Source organism: Strongylocentrotus purpuratus, unplaced genomic scaffold (assembly GCF_000002235.5).
Source record: "Strongylocentrotus purpuratus isolate Spur 01 unplaced genomic scaffold, Spur_5.0 spur5_contig_858, whole genome shotgun sequence".
Lineage (NCBI taxonomy): Eukaryota > Metazoa > Echinodermata > Echinoidea > Camarodonta > Strongylocentrotidae > Strongylocentrotus > Strongylocentrotus purpuratus.
Genome location: NW_022145566.1, coordinates 1,151,178 through 1,175,260, shown reverse-complemented (window position 1 = coordinate 1,175,260; position 24,083 = coordinate 1,151,178). Strand labels below are relative to the sequence as shown.

The 24,083-nt window shown below is 37.6% G+C and overlaps 2 protein-coding genes across 3 annotated transcripts; both read right to left on the bottom strand.

Moving 5' to 3' along the window:
- Window positions 1-200: 200 nt before the first annotated feature.
- Window positions 201-9,039, bottom strand: LOC578397 (guanidinoacetate N-methyltransferase). 2 transcript variants are annotated; one of them, XM_778567.5, is made up of 4 exons: window positions 8,579-9,039; window positions 4,789-5,001; window positions 3,155-3,333; window positions 201-1,723 (listed from the first exon to the last, which is right to left on the bottom strand). In XM_778567.5, the coding sequence occupies exons 1-4, from the start codon at window positions 8,745-8,747 to the stop codon at window positions 1,583-1,585; spliced, it is 702 nt and encodes a 233-aa protein (XP_783660.1). In that variant the 5' UTR covers window positions 8,748-9,039; the 3' UTR covers window positions 201-1,582. The 2 variants fall into 2 exon arrangements, with proteins under 2 accessions (XP_783660.1, XP_030853225.1); XM_030997365.1 differs by lacking the exon at window positions 8,579-9,039 and adding an exon at window positions 8,220-8,297.
- A 5,584-nt stretch (window positions 9,040-14,623) lies between these two features.
- LOC578333 (acyl-CoA 6-desaturase) lies at window positions 14,624-22,477 on the bottom strand. The gene is made up of 11 exons (XM_030998121.1): window positions 22,226-22,477; window positions 20,982-21,128; window positions 20,191-20,439; window positions 18,839-18,898; window positions 18,458-18,584; window positions 18,038-18,111; window positions 17,680-17,777; window positions 17,145-17,244; window positions 16,571-16,650; window positions 15,997-16,122; window positions 14,624-15,194 (listed from the first exon to the last, which is right to left on the bottom strand). Exons 1-11 carry the CDS (start codon window positions 22,475-22,477, stop codon window positions 15,128-15,130), a joined length of 1,380 nt encoding a protein of 459 aa, XP_030853981.1. The 3' UTR covers window positions 14,624-15,127.
- Between the last annotated feature and the right edge of the window lie 1,606 nt (window positions 22,478-24,083).

The following is a 24,083-nucleotide window of genomic DNA, read 5'->3' as shown; positions in this document are numbered from 1 at the left end:
AGAGACCATTGGTGAGAGCAACCAGCGGCATGAACGTCCTGCCATAGTTAAGTCCAACGTAAAGTCAATCTTAGTCTCTGTGAAACACCCCCAGGACAGTAGTCTGAAAAGTCTCAATATTAAGAGAAAACAAAATGGCTGGCAAACTACTATCATTATTTTATCATCCACGAAACATAAGCATGATTAGACGACGGACGTTTGTATACTTACACAACACTTTAATCAGAAAAAATTCTCAACAAAACAAAACAATATAAAAAGGCAACGAAACCTACCTATTATGGCCTACCTATTATAAATAGAATTTTTTTTTATCTAAGATGCTATCTATAATCCCAATCTAGCCAAAGAATCAATTTACACAATCCCCAAACTTTAACAACGATTGAACCTGAAAACAATAAACAGTACTGGAATTTCTTCATTCCGTTTCTTCTTTTTTTATACCCTATTCTTACGTGTGCAAATTTTTAATTGCACGACAATGAGCGCAATCCACACCGTGACTTTTCAAAGTCTTGTCTTGGGTAGTTTTGATGTAATAGGGTATAATTGAGTGAATAAAGGAAGGGGTGACATGGTTGTAAACAATTTTGGAATATCTCAAAATTTGGAATTTCACAAGGTACTGATGCCTCGGAAATGGTAACATTGTGATAAGTAGCATAGTTTGTGATCTAACACAAATATCCCTCTAAAATGAGTACAGTCGTTGCCCACAGCATACACCTCATGATATTTCTGTGTGTGGGTGGGGTTGGGTGTAATTGGGTGTTTGCAGACGCATATCGAACGCATGATATTTACGTCTGGAAGAAGGAATTTCGTTTCGGATCTGAATAGATTTTTCTGCATACATTTCTTTTTATATATACAATTTTATTGTAGTCTAGTCATGCTAGAAAGCTTTGGTGAAAAACAAGTCAATTTTTTTTAATAGAAAATATGTATCCTATAAAAGGTATTCCTAACTTCGAAATGAATCCCCCGTGTGGTTGTGGGCGTGTATGTATGAATGTGTAATTGGGTTTTGACAGACATGTATTTATCATGTACAGTACAATTATTTACGACCAAGTTTCGAACCGGGTGCCCACAAAGTCAGTGTGAACTAAGGCGCAGACAGAGAGCCGAGTGAACTGCAAGATCAACTCACATCTCCCAGTTGAGAAATATTTCTAACTTTAATCTAACCATATGGCTTGTTCATTTGCCATTCAATTCAGATGGTCTAGAAAAAATATCAAAATGACATGAATAGCCAGGTCATATGTCAACATTTTCTTCCTTGAACAGAATTCCAGCGGCGTATTCAGTACTTATTTTGTACACGAAATCGCCTCACTGAGCTGTCAGAATTTCATTGAAAATAAAAATTATATAATTGATTTAATAATTGATTAATTACCCTTAAGCATCCATTTACTCACAAATATTTATCAATATTTTCCGCGAGAATCCATCCCTAACTTGTAAGTAATTTGATTGAACTATGTGGTCTATAATGAGAATAAAAAACGAAAGAAACATAAACAATTGGCCAAATCATTTGGTTATGGCTACTGTTGGGTTTCAAACACTATGCCTTGATGATGGTCGGTGTGATCATGTGGTTAAAGGCATAGTAGCGGCACTCTTTGGGCGGTGAGATGGGTAGAAGAGCGGTGGATATATTCTCCTTCTTAAATCCAGCCTCGCATAGAGAAGGAACCTGAGTTTCCTGTGGAATTCAACAAAGACAAAAAAACATCAAATTGTCATACTCTCCGACCAAAACAAAACACAAGTAGTGAACTGGTTATATTACTACATGAACCTCTGTCTCACCAACGAGACCGATCAGAACCACAGGAGAACGGACAAGAATTATATCCCCCCGAATGGGCAAAAATCGGTCGTTTTGCAAGGGTGTGGGTCAGTCAGTTTGGCAGTTTGACTGAGCCTGGTATGAAGCTAAAGGGTCAAAGTTCGGAAGATCCACCCCGACGACGAGATTTTGATTTCGCTAGAATTTATTCCCTTTCTCAGTGCGACGGGTCGGAAATGCCGCCCCGTCGACATGGTCGCACAGAAAAGAAGTATCATTGCCATATAAGGAGATTGTTTCCACTCCCGTCTATTGGTGGTATTATTCTTTGATGTAATCGCAAATGTGCAAATGGAGTAATTTCGCACGTTACATTCATAAGTTTTGATTATAAGAAGAACTCAACTTTGCCAAGTCCCGTAAGAAATAGGATTACATGTTCAAGATAAATATTCGATCTTTCCCTGCTGTATGATGATGATCAAACGATTTGTTTTTTTTAAAGGAAGGGTATGCACAAAACTACTTTCGATCTTAGATATCTTCCTATCAATATTTAGGAAAGTATTATCAGTCGGAAGACTATACTATGTTCGTATGAACCTAGACATAACTATTAATTGACAGAGTATTCTCACGGTAGATTGACAATATTATACATTTCCCCGCTCCTAGAATGTATTACAAATTAGGAAAGGTTTACATGTACACATTGTTTGTACAACAAAGGAAAAAAAATGTACTCAAATAAGTGATTGACCTTTACTGAATAACCAGATTCGAATAAGAAAAGAGGGAAGAAAGTGCCGTTTAAACAAAAATATATGATTGTTCCGAATTGATCACGGGTAATCCAACGTTATTACGACAGATTTATTGTAAATCGAAGCTTAACGTCATATTTTTTATCAGACATAATGCGATTGATACAGATCTATCGCCGGTCCTCAATCAATCATCGTAATTCTTCAATCAATCGTAAACCCCGAACTAATCGGAAGATACCTATCAATTGTAAGTTCAAAACCAATCCCAAGTCCCCTAACCAATCGTAAGTCCCAAATCACTCGCAAGTCAATGTAAAATCGATTAAGGATCCTTCATGTCTTAAGAAAGTCTACAGGAGTGGATGAAAGCTTGCTCACTGAATTTAAGGTTGGTAAAAGCTGAAAATACTTAACTACGTGTGACGATTTTTAGATCAATCGCAAATTTTCATAAGATAGGGCCCTGATTTAAAAAATAAAAGCAACTAATAATTATCGTGTGTTTTTTAAATTAAAATTACTATTATTATTATTGTTTATAAAATCGAATGTGATCTCTGAAAGAAAGTAGGAATACCTGAAACATTTGTCGAATGTCTGTATACTTGGTCTTCATGAATTCTCCCCAGGAGGTGAGGTTGCAGTAAGTCAACACACCGCCAGGTTTCAATAATCGGAACGCATGATTCTTGATGAACTCAAACTGATGAGTGTGCCACGTAGCATCGGATAGGGGATAGGTGTCGTACAGGATACCTACACAGCAATATGAACGATTGGTAAAAAATGTCCGTCATAATTGTGACTCGTTTAATAAATATAAAGCGATACGATAGGCAATAAGTTTCGGCTCCAAATTGTTCTGCTTAATCAGTTTATTAAAGATTGAGGTGTTTTGTTTTTATTATTAATTAAAACTATTATCAATAATAAAATGATATACATGAATACTAATTTTAGCATACTTCTTGACAAAAGGTTTGATTTAACAACCCAAATATCAAGTGTATTCCGTCTGATAGAAATACCATAATGTATAGCAAGTGAATTAAATACATTGTAGTTAGTAACCAGGGCATCGTTTCACGAAACCGTCGTAAGTACAAGTTCACCGACATCCCATTGAAACACGTGCTAAATATAATACACGCATTTCAATGGTTGTCGTCAAACTTGTACTTATTACGGTTTTGTGAAACGCTGCTCTGGAATTCTGGAGAGAATATGCATTCATTTAAAAACATTAGTTAACCGTTCTCGTACATACGAGAACTGTTAACTAATGTTTTTAAATGTATGCATGCTCTCCAGTTTTCCTTTATTCGGCCTTAAATATTATCAAATATTTATTTGAAAATATTGAATATGAACACTTTTCTCCCCCCCCCCCCTTTTTTTTTGCTGAGTGAATGATTTTGATAGCTGATGATGATGCACACATGTATTATACACGCCTGCCGAAAGAGCACTCCTCAATCACAACTATTTTCATTCATTTTGCAAGCTTGGCAAGCGCCAATATTTAGATCAGTATTTCTTTACTATTAACAAAAACGTTGCTGTTTTCTTTTATCTTTTCTAGGTTGCTATCATAAGGTGCGTCCCAGAAAAAACGAAACCGAGAATTGTCGATGTTTTATCATAACTTAATCACAATTATAATCAATAAATGACACATATTTTTAAAGCTTAGATCCTCCTCTTTCATTTGATGCAACTCACATGATGGATATTTCACACATGAGTGATTAAAATCAATTTGAAGAAAGGGTACCAAAAGTAATTTGGCGGATGGTATCTGAATTTCAATGAGAAAATCACATTTCTAGAAAGTTCATTTTCTGCCCTTTCATATGACACCTCAATCAGGAAAAATGAGGTAGGAATAACAAAGTTCTGTTTGTTTAAAGTAATGCTTGCATTTCCATAATTTCATTTAACGAGTTGGTTTTCATTGGCTGCCTAACGTAGCAAAAAACAGAATTGTCAAAAGACTTTTAACTCCGTTTCGTTGAAAATCAGCCATGCAACTCTAAAAAAAATCTTCACCCTTCAATAAACTTCATACAACGCTCTCATGAATATGGCCATATATATACTTTTTTTTCCCCCGCATCAATGCAATCTCTACGTTATAAATGGTACTCTGCATCCGAGCAGGGACCGAGAGTCTACATCTACTTCCCCAAATAATGGAAAGCCTGGTCTCACCATCAAATTTATTATCCGGTAGCGTAGGCACCACATCTTCCCACATTCCTTTCAGCGGGGTCACAGTATGGGGCTGGGTTTTCCGCCATTCTTCTAAGCGATCGAACACGCCATCGTTACATTCTATGATAACGTGCTCTGTGACAGTGGGGGCCTCCTGAATCTTGGTAGCTGCAATGGCCAGTCCGAAACCAATCTCGAGTACACAACCGCCTATATACGGACAGAAGAACGAAACAAAATTAATATATGATAACTCAAGAAAACTAATTTTGCGCTGCATATTTCGTTGTAAAGTCTCATGCATGTAGGCATATTTCAATCATGTCTGATGAAGAACTTTCACAAATTTCGGTATGACGATGATTTGCTGCAAATGAGTATAGCTGCAAGCATAATTATATTTCTTGCAAAGTAACATACGTAAGTCTGAACCCGACTGTAGATGAGTATAAATCCCAACGATATAAAATGTAAAGACATTTAAATATAAAACGCAAGGTCGGAGAATCAAGTTAACTCAAAGAAATTAACAATAATCGGGTTTAATTGAATTGGTTTATTAAAAACAACATGACATGCAGCCCAAGGCTGATAATTGTCTGTTTTACAAAGTAATAAGATATACCCTAGACCTATTTACGTTATAATACATCATGACAAGGTTTGCTAACTGGGATGTATTTTTTGTGTTAACAGCAGTACACTTCGTATCTATACACTTTGAAGCTAAAAAATTGCTCGCTCGCTTCGCTAACTTTTAGAAACAACTATATCTGTACAACATAATGTACATGTGTACATGACACTTGACGAGTATACCAAGAGTGATGCAAAATAGATCTTCTGTAATGAACTTTAATTAGGGTTACGCAAAACTTTCTAATTCATAAAAGGGAGCCACGACTATGAAAAGGTTGAAAAACTCTGGGCTAGAGCACTTAATATTTCGGCTCTGCAGTGCCCTCACTATTCATAAAGGACAACAAATATTCTCGCTCGGTCGCTACGCTCTATATCCCATGATATAACCTTATTGTATGAAACACTTCACATAGGTAGGAATTGAATTGTGTTTACAAGAGCTACATGGAGACAAACGAGAGGGAATAGGAGGGTCTTTACTGCAAAATTCGAGGATCGGTAATTCACAGCACGAGGCCTCTCCCTTGTAAGGGGGTCGTCCCCCGATATTAGAGAGTCACAAAATATTGTCTAAACGCTGATGTTTAAGAGAAAAGGCAGGAGGGGGTTATTAAGCTCAGACCTGTGATAAAAACTGCTAAACTTAGCTCGGTTTTTGCGACCTCGCAATATAAGATACAAGTCACAACCTAAAGTTACCAAAGCCGACGTGCAATTCAAATAAATAATGTTAACAACAAAATTGTGCTTTGCCCCGAAGCCCCGATTGACAGCTAATAATCAACAATTCCAATTTACTATACTAAGTCTATTCATATGTGACCTAGTTATAATGTTCGTATCTACTATCTTATAATTGTTGCAATCTACCAATGTCGGTATGCAGTCGAATAATTTGGTTTGCGGTGCAACATACATGTAGTCTATCTATCGGAGATTATGAGTGTCAAAACCCCCTCCACCCTCCCCCCCCCCCCCCACAGCACACTCAAAATGTTCTGGCGACGCCCCTGCATGCTCTGATCTGGTGACGATTGCTCCGAGGTGCTAGGTAAATACAGATACCGTTACAGGTATATGCGTGATTTCAACTTTGGACCGCATGAAGTGTTAAAGAGTCTAGATATGTGTCTAAAAGAATATCCATCAATAGCCCTAACCCTAAACCTGAACGTAAAAAGACAATTGCATCTTAACTCTTTTTGACGAAATAAAGCCCGAAGATTTTGTCACCAAGAGCATTATTGTCAGTGCACCTCGGGCCCCGATTTGAAAACCCGAAATTATTACAAGACAACACCAAGCCCCTTGACGTCGTTTTAACGAAGTCTGTTTGGGTCCCTTCTCTGCCCCCGGTATGCGCTATGCAAACGCAAAGTCCATTTAATAAGAGAGATGACTTTGGATGTTATAATCATAAATTAGGCTCAAAGTTAGATTTAAAGTTCAAGAACATGGGCCATGAGTGGCATGGGTGAATCTGCCCTTGAATCTGCCCTTGAATCAGCTGAAAACCAGACGAAACAAAAGTTATTAAACTGTAAGAACCTAAGGTAAATCCGAATGCAATTTAGATATTTTAAGTTAGACCTGCTTGCTTTCGCAGGACAATGTGACGAGGCTAAAGCAGCTGTTGAAAGAAATTGGAAAACCTGTCAATGTGAAACAAGTTCGACAGACTCTATTCAAACTATCTATTGTTTCTTCGTTTGTCATCTACTACTCAAAGAATGCCAATATTGGGAAACCAAAATTCCCCTTCGCATTTCAAGTATGTAATTACTCAAACACAAAAAGGGTTAATACACCTTGTAACCGGTCTTATATTTCTTTCTACTGCTCGCCTCTTTTCATTGCCTGGCACTGATAGAATCCTCTTTGTATTAAATATTAACTCAAATCAAACTTTTATAATACTCATTATGTATGCTTCGTATTTATTAAGTTGATATATCAAATGAAATTTCAATATTTAGCTCCTCTTATTTATAGCTAGGAATATCCATCACTCTTCAGCTTTCACTATGTTGTAAAATGAGTTAATTTTTGTTGATGTTATATAACATTATTCACTGTATATCTACATGTATGTACTTTTAATGCCCTGCATTTTCCAGTAAAATGGAATTGTCCTGGGCTATTGTTCTCCTTTGTTGTGCAAGTTTGAACAATAAAGTGATGTTTAAAAAAGTTAAAAGATCTCGTGACGTTAGAAATAGAATTGAGACATCTCAGCAACTTCTGTAAACTGTCTTAAAAATATACTAGACCTCTAGACAAATATTACTGGTCTAAAAACCATGATCTTGTCAGGGTCTATGTGACTATGAGCCTGTAGTAGAGCTGTACTAGATCTAGGCCTAGGGCTAGGCCTATACTTATATATTAAGCTGATATTGCAAGTTTCTACACATTTTTTTTCTTTCCCACTTAGACCTAGAATCTATTCAATTATTTAACTTGAAATAACAAGTATAATGTATAAGTTATAACAACTGAAGAAGACATCTACTATCGATGAACAGGCACAGTCATATAGGCATAACATCCCTGGATTAAACTTAAAGTAAAGTAAAGAAGGCCTAAAGTAGGGTCTAACTTAAGTTAATTTATCGTCATTGTTTGATCCATCATCTCTAGGTGTACCGTGTCACTGTCGTAGATCTATACTAACAGTAACACTAGACCTAGATCTAAGACAAACAACATTTTGATGTAAATATTCTACTACTAGATCGACATGTCAGTCTTTACGTAAAAAAAACTTATTTTTAAATCTAAGTTACCTTTAGACGAAGCAACTTTAGCCAGTTCATGCATGTAGGGAGTTTCCCATCTTTCCATAACGGGCTTTCCCATGATTTCCAGGTACTATCGATGAACAGGCACAGTCATATAGGCATAACATCCCTGGATTAAACTTAAAGTAAAGTAAAGAAGGCCTAAAGTAGGGTCTAACTTAAGTTAATTTATCGTCATTGTTTGATCCATCATCTCTACTCTAGGTGTACCGTGTCGTAGATCTATACTAACAGTAACACTAGACCTAGATCTAAGACAAACAACATTTTGATGTAAATATTCTACTACTAGATCGACATGTCAGTCTTTACGTAAAAAAAACTTATTTTTAAATCTAAGTTACCTTTAGACGAAGCAACTTTAGCCAGTTCATGCATGTAGGGAGTTTCCCATCTTTCCATAACGGGCTTTCCCATGATTTCCAGGTGCGTGTCGGCTTGGTTAAAATTTGCCATTGCATCATTCCAGCTCGATTTGCAGTCCTCACCGGAGGAGAAAATCTTGTCAGCCATGATTTACAAGAAGTTTCAAATTGAAGTTGATAACTTTGGTAACACTTTTCCTGCCTGCTAACTTGACGATCCCAGAAAGTTGAAAGGTTTGTAGACTCGATCTAAGAATTACTAAGCCTACTGGAGATAGTATATGCACGTGCGCTAGATCTATATCTAGACTAGATGACTGTACTTCGGCGCGGCAGCTAGCTTGAAATCAATACCGTGCATGTAATGCATATGCGCTATCTACGGTTATATGCGCAATTACTTGCGATATCAATGGTGTGCGCGGAGCACGTACGTATTACAGTGAACGATACATGGGCGGCTCAGCTAGCGCTAGAGACCAAGGGGCATCGCTCAGGTCATCGCTGTGCTTCAGTAAGTCTCTAGAATTGATCATGCGATTTATTTTTATTTTTATCATCACTATATCGTCAGAATGATCGTCGTCCACTAATTGTAATATGTATCGGTGTTGGGAATCAAGTTACCCTTGGGTGGCTCCATGTACCCCCCCCCCCCCCCCGCGATAGACACGTCGGAGAAGGTATCTTTTTTTCCCCTTCATAATCCTACGTGTATAAGCTTAGTCTCGTTAACAAGAAACGAATAGCCAAGTGAATAAATACATCGACTTTGACATGCACGGAAGACGATCGGAAGGACTTTACCCTAATACGGTCTAATTAGGAATCATCGTCTGATTATTATGTCTGTGTACTGTTTGTTTTGAGCAATTCAAAGGGTCGCTGAAAGGTTATTGACATTACCTTAGGTTTATAGTTTGAAAGTGCGTCTTATTGTGTATAAAGTCGACGTGGATCACAACAAAAATCAGGGTCAACATCGTAGCCGCCTATTAAAAAAGTTTATTAAAATTTGTAAATCTGGAATACAATATTGCTTCTAATTATGTTGCGTATCATCTCATTGACCCGTTATTATTCCACTTGAAAACAAACAAATAAGATCAGATGGGGGGGGGGGGGGGCGGAGGATGTAGGGCTAGGATTTAATACACAGATTTCCAAACGAATGGTGTGGATAAATTATGTTACCAGTACCACGCGTATGGTATACATCGTCGACTCTCATTCCTAGCATACCATAATGACTTGTTGGCATGCAGACCATTGGGTCGTCTTCTACTGGGGTAAAAAGGTCAAGTCCAAATTAAAGGATGCCTCCCCACCATAAGCAGTGGCGGATCCAGGACTCTCTAGCAGGAGGGGATGGGCCTGGGACAAGTATGGCATGAGTGTAGCCTATAGCATGCCCCTCCCCCCCCCCCAAAAAAAAAGTACAAGTTCTACTTTTTTGTCGGGGTACGTGCCCCTGCAGCCCCGATGGATCCACCACTGGTAAGTTATAGTAGAGCGAGAGGATAAACCCTGCCATTATATAGGCACACACAGGGGCAGGACCCCCCCCCCCAGGGGCGGAGCCAGCTAGCGGGGGGGGGGGGGCAATTCGTGAGAAAAATATTATTATTCAGCGCCGCGTTCCGCTTGGGCAGACAGAGGGGAGTCTGAGGGGGGACGAGCCCCTCTGAGAAGCTGAAGAAGAATATCAATTTCGTTGAGTTATGTAGTGTGTGAAATATAAATTTGAGTCAAAAGGTAATTTTTTTTGGTAAATAGGCCTAACTGTTCCCTTGTGGGCAGTATCTTAGTATATTATTAATATTAACTTGACAAAAGTGATTAGACATTTAGAAGTGCAGAAAATCAGAGAATTATTTGGAATGCGGATTGCAATTGATAAGTACTTCTTCTGTAGTCTGTGATGTTTCAGGAAATTTACAGCAAAGGCAGCCGCTTGTCATAATCTTGCCCATATTTTGAATTTCCTAAATTTAAAAAAAAATCAAAAACTTCCTGGGGCTCCGCCCCCAAGACTCCAGGCAAAGGCTCTCCCACTGAGTTTTATATAAATTTCTAACAAACACTCCCGTGTACCTTTTACTATTTACACAATTTCTTGCTGTTTGCAGCCTCGGGATCACTGGAGCGAAGAAATGTAACTATTATCCCTATTTAGTGAAGGATTAATCCTTTTCATGCAGACGGATTCTTCTACAATTTTTTAAAACCAAAAATGCGTTTCAGGCTAAATTATGTGGGCATCATCTTATTGAATATTGTTTCCCCAAAGAAAGCACTCATGGGTGTCGATCCTTACGTAATACCTATTCATCAGGGGGGATGAATGAATAGATCATCCCCCCCCTGATGAATAGGTATCAGTTACGGATCGACACCCATGAAAGCACTTATCTTTCATTAAAACGGCCCGAATTCTATAAAGGCAATGGGAAGGACGATTAAATAGGCCAAATTATATACCTCACTTAGGTAATCCAGCAATCTGATTGGTCGAAATTGCATTCATAAACTTTAACTGTTCCCGAAAATTCCCGGTAACCATGGTTAAAAAACAGTTCAAAATCCCAATAACCATGGTTATTGGGAAAATAGGTCAGTCTCCATGGTTACCCCATAGGTTTACATGTTAAAAAATGGTCTGAGCGATCGAGGATACCGTACGTGTGCAAAGAATTGGTCGGTAATTTCAATACAATTGAATCTCGATCGATCTTACCGACAATTTTATCTTGCATTGTTGACATGAAGACGAAAATAAACTTCCAAAAACAAAAAAACATCTGCCGATAGATCTTGATCTAAGTTCGTGCCAATATGCATTGCAAAAGTAAAAGAAGGGCCTGTTTAATGGAGCAGCGGCGAAGCATCGACCACGCGAAGCAGTTTTCAATTCATTTTAATGTATATAATAAAGAAAACTATTGTACATGGTGACAAAGCGCGCTGGCCGAGCGGTTTAATGCGCTGACTTAAATTACATCACCTATGATACGCAAGAGTTCGAATCCCATCTTCGTTAAAAGCTTTTTTTTTCTTTTTTCTTTTTTTTTTCGGCATATAAAAGTATTAATGACTGCTTTAATATTCGAGAAATAGTTGTTTTTATACGCTCTCGGGAAGGTTACAATTATTGGGATATTCCCCTCGGCACGCCTCGGGTAATAGCACAATTCTAACCTTCCCTTGAGCGTATAAAAACAACTATTTCTCTCAAAGCAGTCATTAATACTATACTATGTTCTTATGCTCTTCTATTAGACATTTCCACCAGTTCATTTCCGCCACAAAAATAGACATACGTGTATGGGGCATTTTGATTTTGTGTGAAAAGAAAAAAAGGAGTGTTTTAAAACAAAAAAGGCCCGAATTTTACAGAAGATACGATAACATTATTGTGTGGACAACAGTTTACATTTTTATTCAACATTTACTTTCTTTTTCCTCTGGCTCGATTAGTTGACCAATGTAAAAGATAATTATAAAAGAAGAAATTCAACGTTTTTGTAATTAATGTACACAGGTCTATGGAAAAGGTTTGGCTCGCACTCGCGGATAGGCAGACTCGCAAAATGCAACAAACTTTTCGGTATGAAAATTCTAACAAACACTCCCGTGTACCTTTTATTATTTATACAATGTCTTGCTGTCTGCAGCCTCAAGATCACTGGAGCAAAGAAATGTAACTATCCCTATTTAGTGAAGGATTAATACTTATCATGCACGGACGGATTCTTCTACCATTTTTGTTTTTTACCAGAAATGCGTTTCAGAAATGCGTTTTCAATTATGTGGGCATCATCTCATTGAATGTTGTTCGGAATCTACTACTGAATAAGATGGAATGCCTATTATGAGGCTTTTTGTACTCTTTAAAAAGAGCACACAATAGGGGAATTGCAATTTCAATTTCAAGGGATGGATTAGAATTTTTATCGCTATCTAGATGTTCTGAATTGCCAAACTCAAGAGCGTCCTGCAGGGCTCTGCTCCGGAACCCCCAGCAAGGAGTCTGCCACCCCCATCAAATTCTCTGTCGTGTTGTACGGAACCATTAGAAAGTAAAATAAGCCCCAATAAAATAATAATTCATATATAAATATATGTGCTTTGTATCTGTGGTCTGCCTCTTGACCCAATCCAGTAGGGCTAGCATTTACGGGCAATTTCAGTGTAATATGCTTCGCGTATTTGCAGAACAAACGAGAGTGAAATAATTATTCTTCTCACGAACGCCAAAGAAGAATCAAAGGAAAAAAACGAAAAATTCCGCAAGAGGGTGATAATTATACCTCTCGATCGTATCCCGATATTTTCTCTAGCGAATTATAGTTTCGGGTCTAATTAATTTTCATCTAAAGATATGAGGTTGAAGTGTAGGAATTATAGGAATATTGTTCGGTCCATCGTTGGAAGTTATGAATATTCTGCATAGTACCCCCCCCCCCCCCCCCGAGACCAATCACTGGATTGACGAGTAACCACAAGTCTATATTTCCTGATAGTCTATAGGCATTTTTTTTTCTTCAAGCTTATAGTTTAGATAACCTATCAATGATGAATATTGAATTTTATTGTCGTAGGTGGTGGGGTATCATAGCACCTTGTATGCCTTCCCTAACTTGGAGACGCCCTCCCTGGGCCCTGATACACGCATTGAACTAGAGTATAACGGATCTTGGGATGTGTGCATGAATACAATTAAAACGTAGTTTATATCTAATTCGGTACCAGTGATTATCAAAATACTGTTGCTGAAATGACATGATTTTCCAGGATTTTTTCTCACTTTTTTTGTAAATTTTACTTATACTTATATGCGTTTGTTGGAAAATGAAAAATTCCCATAAGTTATAGTGCATCTTTTTCATAAAAAGGCGCCCCTTTTTACTTCAGATAAGCGCCCCTTTTTTAATTTCAAATAAGTGCCCGTTCCACATTCTTATAGCGACTCTGATTGTTGTCAATATCCGCTTCCCCCCTTAAAAACAATTGCCCATTATGGTGGTAATACGGATTTTGTTCTGCCCCCCAAAAAAGTTACCTCCCTCCCTCCCTCCCTCCCTCTCCCTCTCTCTCTCTCTCTCCCTCTCCCTCTCTCTCTCTCTCCCTCTCCCTCTCTCTCCCTCTCTCTATCTCTCTCTCTCTCTCTCTCATTAATTCTCCCTCCCTCTAAACTCCTTACCCCTTCCTTTATTTGATGAATGATAGTTTGCCCTCGATCATTGTATCTTACGTAACCATGACATCTTACAATGTCAATGAAGAAAGAAGAACAAATCCTTGTCAGTGTAAACACTGAAAAATGCCTATTTGTGATAATTTATTGATTCGTACCTTGGACGACAGGTCCAAGTCCATTTATAAGGTTCATATACGATTTACAAACTATAACCATTTACAAAAATATTATTGCGCAACAAACAATACGAGGAAGTCTTTACAGCATGTCATTATTAATAATAGAAGTATACCATAACAAATTTTCAAACAGAAATTAAAGCAAACGTCTATAATGCTTGTACAAAAAAATTTAAAAAGTAGGAATTATCTTGATATGCAAGAACAACAACTTTGTTTCTGTTGCGTCAAACATATTCTGTTAGTTAGCATTGGCCCTGGCGTCATCGCGAGAAAGCAATGTGTTTATTTGTTCATAATATGAGAATGTCTTTCTAATGTAAATTCCAAAATCATATAGATTCGAAGTGCACCAAAGTAATTATACAGAAATTTCCCTAAAAAAAAAACCACATTAGGTTATTCGCCATAGTCTGGAGGTAGCAACACTCTAATGAACCCTTTTTAAAACTTTGAACCGAAATGAGAGAGTAGGCTATATACACAATGTTATACAATATTTAGGCCCATAACAAACATACAAGAATGGACATAGCCACCAAAACAAAAACTTTAATTTTAATCACTGCCGACAGTAGTTAAAAAGATTTTTTTCTCAAAAAAGCAAAAACTTTCGTCGTTATTTCCTGTTATTTTTTTAATAACTTTGCCGGTAAAGCTCGAGAAATTCAACATTTGCTGACAGAAGTCTTTTAAATGGGAACGGATTCTTTACCTCCATTACCCCCTCCCCCAAGTATCGACGCCTCTGGAAATGAAACAAATACTATATGAATAATTGGTGGTATAGTCTTCGGTCGATGGTCGTTGACATGATCATCTCAGTAGATCGACAGCCCACGGACCGACATTGATAAATCTGTTTATTAGACAGACATTGCATGAGACCGATCCATACACAAAAAAATGTAAGAAAAATTAAGCAAAAGAAAATAAAGAAAAGGAGAAAGATTCAAAAGGTCCTAGAACCTCTACATCAACAGCCCATGGCACCGAGTAAAGCAAATAAATTCACAAAGGATGATAGAAAACGTCAGTCTTGTTCGGGCTGTCCGTCTCGTGGGCCATCGGACTATAGTGAACCCTCAACAAACTGCCGTTGTTGTAGCCAGTGTTCATTAATGACATCCGTATATCAGTTATTAATGTTCACTGCACGAGAAGGTCGTTTGTGTGAGACATGTCATACCATAAGTTGCCAGATTTTCGTAAAGATCTGAAGAAGGAGAATTGTGCAAAGAAACATTTAGATTGCAAACAATTGTGATGCATAAAATAAACATAAATCATCATAATTCATCCTACTTCAAATTAATAAATTATTCACAAGCTAACGCAGGACAAAAGGTGCCATCTCAGCAAATATTAGGCTAGAGAAATAGCGTTACTTTGTAGTGCAATAGGGTACCTGGACCATGTAAATGAAGCGGATGGGTTGTATATCGATTGAAAATAGCAATGATAATAATAATGATAATTATTTCTTGTTTACCCAAGGTAGCCTCATCAGTATCAATACTGTGCTTCCTGAGGGCCGTGCAATCATAATTGATTTAGTTCATTAATTTCCTCAATGTTCGTACTCCCGTCGAATTCTCTCTTTTAATTACGTTCTTTTTTTGTTATACATGCTACTTTATTTGCGGGTCAACAACCCAGATTCAAGAGAAGCGTGAGCATTGTGGCAAAGTGAAAAATTAGTTTTGAGCTTTCTCATTCTTTGAAGATGATGAGATGCCCGACTTTCTATACGGCCGGTGTTTAGGCTGAGCATAAATTATACCATCGATGCGTACGAATTCATGGATCACGCCATCTTCGGCTGGCAGCAGGTAATCTAGGCGATGGGAGAGATCGCGATCGCGAAATAAAATAACACCGCCCAGATTCTGGACTTGAGGAAAATACTGGCATCCGGAGTCAGGTTATGAACTTTGGGAGCTAATGATAAAGTTTTAACAAACTATTTATCATTTCATCTGAACGAGGAAAAAGAATTACTATGAAAATGATATTACCTGAGAATATCAAACATGGCGGTCCAGAAAGGCTTGTTGATGTATGGAATGTTGTGCTTCTTACAAAGAGACTCCACTTGTGGTTTGATCTTTGAGAGGTTGTGTCTCGGCATAGTTGGGAATAAACTGTATTAAAAGTAAAATACAAACATATATCAGGAAAAACAGCAGTAAAAGCGATGTATCAAAGGCAAATTAAAATCAACAAAAACAACATTAAAAACCGGTCAAAATAATACAAAGTAAAAATTATATTTCATTGGCGATAATAAAGATTTATCAAATTTATTAATAGTGTGACAAAGTGAATTTGTTTCAAGGATTAGGCGTCATTAATTTTGCTATTAATGATCAATAATCTTCTCGAAATTATGAAACGAGATTGTTAAACATTATTTCAACAGATATAATGTAAATCCATGCATCTATTGAGCAGGCACGGGAATAATTCTCTCTCATTTTCTAGCGTTTTCTTTCCTTTTTTTTTCTTCTTATCCCACTCCTCAACTGGGGGAGGACACACGACCCCCCCCCCCCCACCCCTGTGTCTACGTCAATGTGTAATGCTACTTACTGATGCTCAATTTGGAAGTTGAGATGACCCGTAAACCAATCAATGAAAGGGGAAGATTCGAGGTTACATGTAGCATGCATCTGCGGATGATAATTGTTTGTATTATACATCATAATATCATTGCATAATCAAGTGATATCATGAGAGAAGAATGATTAAGAGAGGTGAAAAAATATCATCAGAAATATTGTGATTTTTAAAAATAGGAGTAAATATTTCCCCAGTTTCTGATCTCGTGAGTTGGCGCCAAAATATCGTTATGTTTGACCGAACATAAGAGTAAACCCGTATCTAATTTGCGAACGCGACTGTACTTGGTTCTATTTCATTTTGATGAAGAGCGCCATCTCAATACCAAAGCGATATAACCACTCAACCGCATCTTTTTGTTAATTATTCAATTCCCCTTTTTGTTTAGTTTTCTATTTTCACTTATCGCCCTACTCTCTTTGCAACTTTACCTTTCTCCACCTACCCTACCCCCCCTCTCTCTCTCTCTCTCTCTGCATACGCGTCTCTGTTTCACTCCTCTCTCTTTCTAACTGCCTACCTTCATTCTATAAGGATTAATTACCTGAAGAGGGACCCAGTGTTTATCCTGTTCATCATGTTCCACTGCCATTGGAATGTGGTTCGACTGACTCACCCATACAAACCACGCACTCTGGATAACCCTGTATAATTATGAAAAGAAATAAGTCATATTCAAAAAGTTAGACGTCCTAACGATCTTAATTAAATTCATTAAATCTATTTTTTTTTAATGTGAAATTAAAAAATGTGAAATAACAATCGTTTATTTATGTATATTTTATTTCTAGGATGAAATTACATTTTTTTTCAATGGTTAGTAAAAGTGAAATAATTTTCTCCAACAAGGATGAATTTAATAAGAATTCTAAATAAAGACGCCTGACGGAGTTTTTTAAGAAAGTGTCAATCATAATCGCATTAATCCGTATTCTTATTGACAGAACATTATAATGGTACGTCAATCTTACAAAATACTGTTTCATTGGCTCAGTCAACCAATAGATTACTTTGGATTTTAAACAGTTTTATATTTATTTTTAAAAATCAAAAGAATTAGGCGAAAGTAAATAACTCACCTTCCAAGATACAAAATGATATATGCTCCAAAAAGTCCAGTCAAGGGTAAGAAGAAGTAGAAATAACGGACGAAATACAACATCATAAGGAAAAGGTCCTGTCAAGAAAGTATATCAAAAATTTGTTTAATCCACAAACTGTTTTTAGAGCGATGTACACTTTTAGCAAAATGAATGGCTGAATAATCTTAAAAACATAGAAAACTATATATAATTAAGCAAAATAGTTAATGCGGTTAATATTCAAGATTTGTATTTCGTATTTCGACTCTTTCCTGCTTTAAGTTCATGTGTTATCATATACAGAAATATTAAGTTAATAAAGTATGTCTGTAATGTGTTTTTTTTTAATTCTCACCAGCCATTCTCTCCTTTTGAAGACAAAACGCAAAACCTCGTAGTAATAATATACAACCAGCAATAACGGAGACACTGTGTGGAAACGAAAAATATGAAAAATCAATTAATGTAAGATGATAAACATAAAATAGATCGTTGTATTTTTTCATATCTCGGATGGATTACATCAACGTACTTTTGCTTTTTCTTTATAATTAGAAATAAAGTACGCAACACAATCCATGAGTGTTCATTTTTGTGAAGCTTTATGTCTCACGAGGATAACAGATTTTTTAAGTATTTTCTTTTTAGGAACTCATGATGAAAATAATTTCTCAAGTCTAGAAAAATAGAAAACGCACAGTCAAGTTTTTTCTTTGCAATAACGATTTTCATCTTCATTAAAAAAAATGTTTGAGGAATGTTGTTGTATACTTACAAACAGTGAAGTATTGATGTTGATGTTGGTAAGGCATGAATCCTTTCTTGGACTTTGCCATCTCAACCGGGATGGTGTCACCAACCAACAGGAAGACCTCCATTTTGATGTCAGGATCCTTATCGATCTAAATCATCCAGAAAATAATCAAAGACGGGATTAAGCTTTTAGTTTGACGATGAAATCATATACATTATTGCCGCATTGAAAACAATGTGCGTCTCCGACCTGGGCGATGGTCAAGCCATTTAAACGATCGTATGTCTGGTCCTTTAAAGATAAAAGGCTAGTAGCATTATGAAAAATGTTTTTTTTTCATGGAATAATTGTGAGAAACTTCATTATAAATGACAATTCCAATTTGCTCAAACAATATCTTACCACGTTTGGTTTAGAGTGATGCAAATAATGGCGATACTTCCACCACGATGCTGACACGCCCTGTGTGGTGTGAGATAAAGAAGAAGAAAGGAGGAAATAGAGGGTCGGAGGAGAGAGACAGAGACAAAGAGAGAGAAGGGAGACAAAGAGAAAGGAGAAGGAAGACAAAGGGAGAAAGAAGGAGAGAGAAAGAGAGAGAGAGAGAAAGAGAAAGATATAGAGAGAAAGAAAAATAAAGATAGAAAGAGCAAGAAGGAGAGAGAAAGAGAGAGATTTTGTAAAAAGGGGCGGGCGACGAGGGAAGGGCAAGGAAAGGAAAAGGGAGAGAAGAGAGTTAATTCTTATTCTTCATTAACTCGTATTCTCACTCATATTACACATAAAATGTTCAAGCTTTGTCAAAATTATTATACAGGCGCGTAGCCAGGGGGGCGGTGGGGGCGGCCGCCCCCCAAAAAACAGCGGCCCCCCAAAAAAAGATAAAGAAGAAAGGAAGAGAACGTAGGAAGAAAAAGGATTAAGAGTCGAGAACGGTACAACGAATTGCTTCTTTCTTTAATAATTTAATGAAACGTCAGAGCTTCCGCGCTACGCGCGGAGGAAGGGGAACTTAATTCAAACTAGGATTCAGAGTCGAGAATGGTACAACGAATCGTCTTCTTTCTCTAATAATTTAATGAAACGTCAAAAGAAACTGAACTTAGACAAGGATTAAGAGTCGAGAACGGTACAACGAATCGTCTTCTTTGTCTAATAATTTAATGAAACGTCAAACGAGAAACTGAACTTAGACAAGGATTAAGAGTCGAGAACGGTACAACGAATCGTCTTCTTTTTCTAATAATTTAATTAAACTCCCCCTCTCTGCACCCCCACCCCTACGGAGGACATACTGTGTATGATCGAATCTCTTTGTGCTCACTACCTCCCCCCCCCCCCCCCTAAAATAAATTCCTTGCTACGCACTTGAACTTATAGGGCGTTGCAAGAAATTGCAAATACCCCAAACCAAGCGTAAGTCTTGCAATTAATTGCAAATTTGCAATTGATCGCAACTCAGCTTTCTTGCATCACCCCATTAGTTAGAGAGAGAGAGAGAGAGGGGGGGGGGCATAAAAGCTAGATCTAGTTAACTTGATTTAATTATTGAAACTTTAAAACCTGATTTAATTGTTAAAACTTTAATTCTAACAAAATCCTAGGAAATGTAGGAGACTAGTGGGGCAATGCAAGAAAGTTGAATTGCAATCGATTGCAAATATCAGTTGCAAATTTTGCAACTTGCAATCGCAACTTTCTTGTAACGCCCCATTAATCTCCTATCACTATCAATTCATATATGTATCATCCACCTGAATTCCAGTGAACACCAGCTTCTGAGCGATGAGATTAGCCTTGGTCGACTTGAAGACGGACAGGTGACCGAAGTCGTGATTGAGCCACGAGCCCTGCGTCTGACTGGTCCCGATGAGCACGGCTGCCAGGATCCAAGAGAGAACGGTCCCGCCGAGGAGAGAGACTACCATGTAGGCTGCGATCTCCAGTACGATGATGTGTGAGAGGTGGAAGACGTAGAACCAATAGTTTGGCTCGTAGAGACCCTGGTGGGGGAAAAGAGGGAAATATTTCTTCGGTGGCAAGTCAATCTATAAACCAATATAGCTCAGAAATAAACACCATGTTTGATATAGGAGATTGATCAACAAGAAATTAACGACGACGAATTCTTGGAGAAGTCAAACAATAACAATGGTTCCTTGAAATACAATTAAAAAATGGTTATTCAAATAATTAATTTGGAAAATCAATATTTGAAAGCTTTGGTTAATGATAAAATCATGGTAGCATTCCGGCAATGCGTGTCTAATGTTAGAAATATTCTTAGTCAATGCGATACGAGTGTCACTGACATTCTTGATTCAACATATTATAAAGATTGTGAAAGATATCAGATAAAAAATATTCTATTAAGCTTTCAGTTTTGACGGCACAAATACACACAAATTGAAGTAGAAGATAAGATTTAGTCTATACAATGAATAATACTCCTGTTATCAAGGAAACAAGTAAACAAGCATGCAAAGTCCAGTTATGTAATTATGATTCATAACGCAAATACAGCAAGCAAATTAATATATATTACCATTTTCTTTGTCAGGTCTCTGAGGTCACTGAAGTCTCGAGAAAGGTCAGACCTATGGTTATCATAACCTTTGACCTTCCCTATTCGATACATGTTCAAATACTTGCTAACGTATTGACGGTCTCGATGGAAAGCGCCGAATGCATCCTAAGTGAAATTACACAAAATACAATTAACGTACATTAATTTGTAGAAAAATGAGTTTCTTGTGAAAGTAGTAACGAGTAAACTAACAATATTAATACGAGCAGTAAATAAAACGTGTTATCTCGAACAAAGGATGGGGCCTGGGTATGTGACCACCCCTTCCCCCGCCCCCAACTCATTTTTGGAGGTACTTCCTGTTAAATTGTCGCGAGTCAAGTAACAAAATAAGGAATTTTCCCCAAATGAACTTGTTGCATGCAGCCCCAAAACATGTTCATCCATTGACTTGCTGGTCAATAACGACGGCACTGATTTAAATACCAATATTATCTGGGTTTTTTTTCCTTCAACATTCTTTTTATTAGCTACGAATGTAAGGGCTTTTCATTTTCTGCTGAGCAGGGGCGCAGGGACACGTCCCCCCCCCCTCAATTTGTTAAGGGGGATCGTCCCCCTTCCCGGGAAAATTTGAAAAAGTGCACACAAAATAATGTATAGCAATTACTGACTAACGACTGCATCACATTTTTAGGCTCTGGAGGGCCCAAGAGTGCAGCGTTAGACTAATACAAATGCGAAAATCTTCTCGCTCGGTCGCTACGTTACCTCGCATAATATCCTTCACAATGCTCCCTCGTCCCTCGCATTTCGTCCCCCCCGGTCAAGAAAACAAATCGCCGCCCCTGCTGCGGAGGATGTATTATTTTCTTGGGCGATGGCACAAATGATTATTTAAATATAATGATAATTTGTATCTATCAAAATTTGTATCCTTCTATATCTTTTCTTGTTTACTGCTCTTCTCATCTTGTCACAAACAACAAATAAAAAATCACACTTCGTGAACTAGTTGTTGTGGTAACCATCACTGACGTACTGATGGGGGCTTGGGGCAGTTGCCCCCTCCCCCCCCCCCCCCCCATAACATTCTAACGTGGTTTATTTCTAATTCGATATTAGGGATTTACAAATGTTGTTGAAATGACATGATTTTCCGTTTTTTTTCTTTCTGCCCCCAAAAAATGTCTTTGCTCATTACGCCATTGGTAGCCATTAATATGAGCATCCGCCCCCCCCCCCCAAAAAAGTATACCTACCGAAGCATCTTGTCCTGCGTAGTGACTGATGATAGCCTTTCCACCCGGATGTCTTCTTGACCATTTGCTGATATCATACACGTCACCGTCTATCACCAACCACTTGTCTTCTGGCAGGACATGGGTTCGAATCTCATCCCAGGTGAAGATGGCAGATGAGAATGTCGACTCGCTAGAGCGGTTTCGAAGGGTCGAATCGGCGGGGTCTGCTGATGTAGTGCCATTTGACGGAAGATCTCTTGCTGTCCGCATGATGATTACAAATGAATTCGAAGTCTTTTGTAGAGAAACAGTCAAGAGAATGTTTGAATGGACTAAACAATCGTGAGTAAATTATCATGGGAAAATCCGAAGACCAACAATACCGACAATCAGTGCGTCGATTGGTCTCGTGAATATTACGAAAAGATACAAAACAATCATGTTAAAAAAGAATCGCGAGACCGGCATTGTCAGGGTTTCGTGAACTGTTAGAAAAGATATTATGCCACTAGACCAACATTGTTGGTTTTGTGCAAGGCCGTTCGTCTACTGGGTTGTTGCTTTTATAGCGCCTATTCAAATTATGACAGAAGTTTCGTTTTTAAAATGAATAGCACTTGACACTATCATTATTATTACGATAGTGTCTCATGCGCTGTACTTTTCCAATTCATAAATGACTCGCTCAAATGCCACACAGGGCCGAAATTGACACAGAGATACCTCGCAATGTCGCAAATATCCGGATAAAATAATCCATGTATACTTACTCTTGATGTATGAGAAATACGATCCTTTCAGAGGTTAATGATTTATGGATTTTCAATAACCAATGTATGCATGCTCTTCGGACGTGTATCGAATCATAATGGCCACCCACCCCTGTACGTGTGGTTCCGAATGATAACTATGTCAATATGGCTTTCTGACATGGAATTAGGGATGCTACTTTTCACAATGTCCATGTGCGCTTCATGATGATTAATCATCTTTCTTAATTGTTGATGAATTTTTGCAGGAGTACGTTTTACAAAATAATAACCCCACCTAATGTATTTTGTTGCCAAGCAGCTTTCAGCTACCATGACAACCATTGTGGTATTGCATGAATAGAAACTCATTTTGTGTGGCTCTTCTTTTACATGCATGACGATGACGACTGTGTATTGAGCGAGGCGAACTTGAACTGGAACATCGTTATGGAATATTATGACCTTTGAGCCCCGAGTAGCGATCAGCTCATGAAATCAAAATATGATCGTACCATTTCCTTATCGAGTTCCTGCTTCGCCCTTACAGTATATAATTCAGCACGTATATGACCATGATGTCAAGTGGGAGTAATATGAGGCGGGAAAGGGTTCGATGCCCGGATAGATAAGATGGGACCAAATGATAACTTAAAACGTAAGATGATCAATTATGTCTCAGCTTGACAATAACATTTCAACTGAAATGGATGACAAGAGAATATTATGGGATAGGATTGTAGGCACCGATGTCTTTTTCCCCAAGAAAGGTAAATACAACTCTCTGTAATGGCTTTCGTTCAAGAGAAAATTATGAAGAACCATGAATATCAGTGAACCATTAGAAGTCCGACTTTTATTCCAATAATGGAGCCTTGATTCCAAGTTCAAGTTCAATCTTATTATCTACACTTTAAAAAAAAATCACGAACAATCAAACAATTATTAACAAGCAATTTAAAAAAACTGGTTTAGACAATTAATGGTTTAAAAAGAAGTAATACACAACAAAATGTGGGATTAAAAGGGCAATACATTTTTCGACCTATCAGAGGTCAATCCCCCAAAACATTGATTATTATAAAAGAGTTGATATATATTGGTTCCCTTGTCATTTTGTTTATTTG